The sequence below is a fragment of the Suricata suricatta genome, chromosome 10 (genome assembly GCF_006229205.1).
Source record: "Suricata suricatta isolate VVHF042 chromosome 10, meerkat_22Aug2017_6uvM2_HiC, whole genome shotgun sequence".
In the NCBI taxonomy this organism is placed as follows: Eukaryota; Metazoa; Chordata; class Mammalia; order Carnivora; family Herpestidae; genus Suricata; species Suricata suricatta.
In genome coordinates this window covers 120464207-120470961 of record NC_043709.1, presented here as the reverse complement: position 1 = coordinate 120470961, position 6755 = coordinate 120464207, and the positions used below count along the sequence as shown (strand labels likewise).

The 6755-nt window shown below is 40.4% G+C and overlaps 1 protein-coding gene across 4 annotated transcripts in view; it reads right to left on the bottom strand.

The window, feature by feature from the left end:
- Window positions 1-530: 530 nt before the first annotated feature.
- SPAG6 (sperm associated antigen 6) overlaps window positions 531-6755 on the bottom strand; it is a 64416-nt gene continuing 58191 nt past the window's right edge. For 3 of the 4 annotated variants that reach the window (XM_029955794.1, XM_029955795.1, XM_029955796.1), the window contains 2 exons: window positions 3559-3704; window positions 531-1499 (listed from right to left, as the gene is read on the bottom strand). In XM_029955794.1, the coding sequence (XP_029811654.1) occupies window positions 1430-1499; window positions 3559-3704 (216 nt within the window). In that variant the 3' untranslated portion in view covers window positions 531-1429. Of the gene's footprint in view, window positions 1500-3558; window positions 3783-6755 lie in introns of those variants that run through there. The other variant, XM_029955797.1, reaches the window with a different exon arrangement.

Genomic DNA, 6755 nt, shown 5'->3' with positions numbered 1-6755 from the left:
GTGAGTTCAAGCCCCACATCAGGTCACTGCTGTCCGTGCAGAGCCTACTTCAGATCCTCTGTCCCTTCTCTCTGCTCCTCCCTTGCTTGTGCTCTTTCCAAAAGAAAGAAACAATTAAAAAAAAAAGATGCAACAAAGTTATGCCCTGTTAGGAAATGACAACAGATGAATCCAGAAAATACCAAAATTAAATGGGAAGGTTCTTTCGGAGGCGGGGGGTGGGGAGGTGGGAGAGAAAGAATCCAAGAAGGAAACTTGAAAGCTGGCCTGGTTGGAAACTCTGTGGCCTCCGGGCTCTGTGGTTGTCATTCACCTCCTCTCCAGGCCTCCGGGGAAGATCACTGCAAGGAATCTCCTTTTAGATCAAAAGACAGACTCTCTCTCTCTCTCTCTCTATCTATCTATCTCTCACACACACACACACACACACACACACACGCACGCACACGCGCGTGGCAGGTAACCAAGACTCTTAAACCTACTTCTGTGCTCCCCAAGTTCAGAATTAACACTCCAGGAAACATGCAGACGACAATTCTACTGTTGCTTTTATTTAAAATTTAATTGAAACTCCCTCTTACCCACTTTCTGCACCTTAAGTGTAAATTCATGCAAAGTCCAAGCCTGGTGGTGGTCTTTTTACACTATTTCTTAAATCCCTGGAAATGTGCTTTTAGAACTTGGGAAAGTGAAGCTATGACAGGGTATGCTAAGGACCCACTTGCCTGCTTCCTTTGTTATTTATGAGCAGGGTTGGACTCAGGAACCTTTCAATGAAATGGGAAGCATGTCTGCAGGGAAAAAAATGCCTAAAGTGACTCCCTTCCTCTCCAGCCCCATGAAAGATAAGGAACCATTTCGGTGAGGTGAGAAAAGAGCTTAGAAAATTTGGCATCAAGAGGAGGAGAGCTTCCTGGTTAGGAAAATCTGACAGGTTATCCAGAGATTCCAAATGTTGGGTTAATGCATTTATATAAAGAGCATCAGAGTCTCAAGTGCCTTGTACTTCTGTTATCAATTTCCTCTTTTGACATTTCCCTCCGATGTCCTCCTGGGGAATGTGCTAGGCCAGTGTTCCTTGCCTGTGTCTACGAGGAACTGGCCAAAATAACCAAGGGTTTTCAACGTCATTGTTCATCTATGTCTAGTTGGAGGTGTGTGTGTTTGCGAACTGGTGTTTACAGAACAAATGCCTTAGCCCCTTCAGTGTCTTCTTACAATTCACCCTTAGAGCAAATCCTGTGCACATGAACAATTTGCATTTATTCAGGCCACTAATTTTCTTTGCATAAATTTAGAAAATATTATCCAAAGGTATTTCACACTGAATAAATCTAGAATGTACTTAGTTCAAGTATTTGGAAAGAACTTTAACAGCTATCATTCATAATACTCTGTTGTGAATTAGCGTATAAAAACAGAGCTTGGCTTAGTTAATAAGTGGTTGGTAACTGTCCACTCTCTGCAGAAGTGTTTCTGAATATCCAGGGGAATAATACCTGAAAAAGAAAATTTTTCTATTAAATACTTGTAAAGTGATTCATCACAGTAGGCACAAAAGATTCAATATAAGATATTTATCTAAATTAATTCTATCAGGGAAACCTCAACCATACCCTGAATAATTAAGCTCCAGTAATGCTCTGTGCATAAGATTAGAGACTATCAAGGAAGGAAGCACCAACTCACAAGACCGTGAGCCTATTTGAGGGCTATTAATTAATGCACAGAAGTATTTTCGAAGCAAGATACTCAGATCCAGTGATAGTATCTTATTATAGAGACTGTTTTTATTATGTTAAATGATTGATGTTGCTTTAGTGATCATTCCTAGTAGGTTTTTTCATAAGTTAGGCAATACGGTCTATCATTACTAATCAGTGTCTGCATTATGATTGCCTTACAGATTATTCTCACTGTATGTTTTAATCAGATCTGGTCACCCATAAAAACAAAATTTTCTGGGATTATAAGTCACATTAAAGAACTATTTATTAAATTGTTTACAAATATCCTATCATACAAACTTAGGAAATTAGTTATTTTCATTGCTTTGGGGCATCTCTAGTACTAAAATTTATATTTACAAATTGAACATTTTGTAAAATACGTAGTATAGAAGTATTGAATATACTGATTAATGCATTATGGTATGCCTCATATCTGTGGAAAGAATTTGCAGGCACCTAAAAGTATGTCAAATAAAATTTGGCAGGCATTCTAGAATATAATAAACAGATAAATCATCTAAGTATAATTTAAAATTTTCCAAAAACTCAAAATAATTAGGCCTTCTAGGTATTCTTTCCAGATAAAATCTAATGTTCAACATTTGCTTTGTCCTTGTTACCTTTACCTATCTTTGGATGCATGACTTAAAAACCCACAATTTATATTATACTAATTTCTTATACAATTTGTCCAGTTAAGGTGGACAAAACAGAACAGTATTTTCCTAATAGTGTATTTATGGGCAGTCATAGCTAATCAGACACATGCATACATAAAAAGTTATCCTAAAAAATGTTTCTCCTCTAAAGGCATCAGACACTTGAAAAAATTGTCTTTCAACAGTGGGTCTCTTTCAAGTAAAGTCACAGCTGTTTCTCGCTTAGTTACAAATTTTAAAACACGCCTCACCTTCCTAGGCCTGATAAATGGGTCAGACACAGATGGGTGCTTTTTATATAGATGGCAAGAAGTAGAAAAACCAAAACTTAAAAAAATTGTGCTGTTTCATATGGTAGCCACTAGCTACAGATGGTTATTTTTTAAAAATTTTTAAATGCTTTTTATTTTTGAGAGACAGAGAGCATGAGCAAGGGAGGGGAATGTATGAAATGAATGTAGGATTAGACAAATACAGATAAATATGGCCTTTAATTCTTGAATATTTTATGGGCATTTTTCAAAACTCAGTTGCTTAAATCATTCTATCTTTTCCTGGGAACTTTGCTTTTATTTATTTTGGTATTTGTGGTATAGTTCTTTAGACTTAAAAGGACTGAGCCTCAGGTGTAATGCTCTACAAATCAACCTTATTAAAAAATTAATCTTGAAGAGAACTAACTGCTTCATTACTATGAGGCACCTGCATGCCACAAACGTGATTGGTTTTCAAATACAGATAGTAACTTCCTTTTTGCCACTTGACATCTCTTTTCTATTTGTGATGCTCCTATTAATATATATGTGAGCTTACGGCAGACAAATAATATGCAGGGAACTATGAAAATTGGCGTCTGTAGGCCCTTTCTAAATCAATTTCACATTAAAGACTGTTCATTTAACTTGGTCTCTGCATTGGGTGCTCTGTCGTAAAGCATGTGTTAGTATCGCTATGTCTCAAATGACACTCCAGTCTGATCTGGAGACGTGTGTGTCAATCAGAACATTATTAAATTTGAGGGGGGGAAGAGATCAAGAGAGAAGTAAAGGTATTCGTTGGTCTTATGTAGCATTTCAGAGACCACGTGTTGACACGGTGGATGCTAAATCTAGATTTAAAAACAAAAACGACATTATAACTTTGAACCACTCAAAGTCCACTTTTCCCACCTTACTATCTCCTCCGGGTAACAGTTGTTAATGGTGTTGATGTACTCTTGAAGGAGGGAGCCGGGCTCGGCTTTTATCTCCTGAACCTTCTTCAGCCCGCCGCTGGTTACAAAAAGCCGTCGCGCTTTGCTGTCGTGCGGCAGGACCTCGAGAAGTCAAGCACATAAAATTGTCAGCTTTCCTTTTCCAAGTGCAGTTATGACTCGTGGAAATAAATAATGTATCTGAGGAGATGTAGAGGAGAATTTATGTGCAATACATCTGTAACATAATGAACCCAAATTTGCTGACAGAAGTAAAATGTGGTCTTTTTAGAAATGTATTAGCTTTTTACATTGAGATGGAAAAAAGGCAAGGGGACAGGGATGCACTCGTGTGTGTAAAAGTAAAGCAGTGTCCCTGCTTTGCTTACACCCACTGAGGTGCTCTCCACTACCCACGGGATTAAAGGCGAGTTCCTTAATGAGGCATCGAAGGCCTTTTTGGACTCAGGTCCTAAACACCTCTACAGCTTCCTTCCCTACCAAACTGTGTCCTAAATTTTGTTTCAGTAAACTCCATGGGTGCATGCTGGGCCATTTCGTGCCTTTACCTGGGCTGTTCCCTCTTTCCGGAATGCTCTTCCACCCTCCCCACATCTGCACGCATTTGCTAGGCTCTCGTTCATTGTTGAAGATTCGGCTCAGGCGTCAGAAACTTTCTCTAGGTGCCTCTTGTCCGGGGATGAGGTATCTTCTTCTCTCGCAGCGTTCCGTTAAACGACCATCCGTGCACTTGCCTCACAATCCTTCAATTACCAGCTTCAGAAACACCCTTCCTACCCCTCTCTTCGTACTCTTTCTTCAAAGACCAGCTTTATTCCCCTGTACTTCCTCCACTGAAGGACACTCAGAACAGCTCAGCCCGCATTCACTAATTCCTTCTTAAGTTAAAAAAGAAGAGAGTTTCTAATTGTTTCGTCTGGTCTCCCCAGCTAGCTGATAAAGTTCCTTGAAGAAGAACGTGGTCTCGCTCTTTTTTGTCTATTCCCCAGTGTGTAACAGAGCGTTGGGTACAGGTAGCCATTTTAAAATTACAAAAGGATCTTGCTACCCACCGACTGGCAATAAATAAGAGATGACACTATTCTGTATTTCTAAAACATTGAAACAGCCTACAGATACATCTGTTTTAAATCTTTTGTTTGGCCTGGAGAGTTTTCATTCCCTCCTATCTCGGTCCCCACCCACATTAAACGAATGTCTTTTTACCTTCTGCCTTGCTTTCTCATCTCTTCCTAGTGCTCGGGTATCCTTAGAGAAAGAAAACACAGGGGCCCCTGGGTGGCTCAGGCAGTTAAGTGTCCGACTCTTGATTTTGGTTCACGTCAAGATCTCACGGTTTGTGAATTCAAGCCCCATGGGGCCCACAGCTCAGGACCTGTTTAGGGTTTGTTCTCTCTCTCTCCCTCTCTATCTCTTTCAAAAATAAATAAATAAATTCAAAAAAGAAAAGAAAACACAAAATTCTGCCTGAAGCAAACACTCCCAAAGGCACATTTGTAAGACTATGTGCTACATGGTACGTGTCTTTATTTTAACTTCCGCAAGTCCCACCGGCTTAGTCACTTATTTTGAACTCAGTTCAGGTCAGCCTTTATTTTCTTAGCAAGTGCAATAAAACTAGAATACCTCACTCAGTCGCCCAAACAATTAGACCATAAACTAAAACTTCCAGAAATAATGTCTGCTGTTTGTTTTCAAGGGCTGATGCCTCCAAAGAAGCCGCTCGCCCCCTTTCAGCTGATCAGATTCGCCGCTCAGCTTCTTAACTGGTGCCCCGGGGAGAAAAAAGTTTGCTTATTTTTCTAGAAGGGGAAACAGAACATAAGTGTCTGGCACACAGAACCATAACCTGAGGCAGCCTCGGCAACGTGAAACCTACGGCTCAGTGACTCAGGTCCTGGAGGCTCAGCCAAGCTGTTGGAGACCATGGGGGGCGGAGAACCGAAAGCTGTTAGAAGATAGTACTGTCTTTCAGATGAGTACCTGCAACTAGACGGGAGCAGGTGCAGGGCCTAGTTTAAAAGTTGTAACAATATACGGGTGCCTGGAAGGCTTGGTCGGTTGGCTCCTTCGGCTCCTGTTATGATCTCACAGGTGTGGGTTCGAACCCCGTGTCAGGCTCTGTGCTGACAACTCGGAGCCTGGAGCCTGTTTCAGATTCTGTGTCTGTCCCTCCCCTGCTTTTTCTCTTTCTCGCTCTCTCTCTCTTTCTCCCTCCCAAAAATAAAATAAGAACGTTTTTAAAAAAGTTGTAACCATATATAGTTTTTGCTCATCATTGTTTGGAGAAATATAGTATACAAAGAGTAGTGCCTCCATTACGTAGCTTCCTAACTGTTCAAATGAATTTGACCCCCATCTATGTTTATTAATTTATTAAAATCGACCTTAACCACACTTCTGTGTTCTATTTCTTAAAAATATTTTGGGTTTTTCAGTGTGGGGAGGGGGTTGAGTGCTTAATATGTGCCTGAGATTAAGCTACACTCTTCACATATGTAACATCTCATTTAATCTTTACAATGACCTTCTAGAATAGGAACTCCCATTACCCCTGTTTCGTGGGGAATCATACCAAGGTTTAGAGAGCTCAGGACTTTGCTGAAGATATTACAGCTGGTAAACAGGAAATCCAGGCCCCTAACTCCAGAGCCTGAGTTCATAACCGCTATGGGATGCTACTTCCAAAGACCCCATTTTCTTAAATCGAATCTCCTGAGCACCATTTAAGCAGTTCTTTACAGCCTAAGGTTAGCGCCCTGGCCAGCGGTGGCTGTGGGAATGCCGGCACTCTTTCTCAGCCTTTGCTCGCAGTAGCCAGACAATCCTGCTGGCTAAGCCTACATCCAGCAGCCCGACCTTTCTACCTTGCTGCTTTTAATCTGCAATGATCTAAGAAATATGATGGCTATATTTGTTAAAACTGTTCATAAAATAAGTCAATAAACCTCTAAATGACCCTCTGAAAGCGTCTCCAGTAAAGTGCACGGACTTGGTCATAAATGGCTCAGAGACCTTTTTCTTCTTCTTTATAAGATCTTTGCAGTGTTGAGTGAGACTAACACACACCAGGATAATTACTAAATTACCCATCAATATAAACTATCTGTAGTAAGAGGTTTTTATACGTTGACATACTTTTTTCTCCCCAAG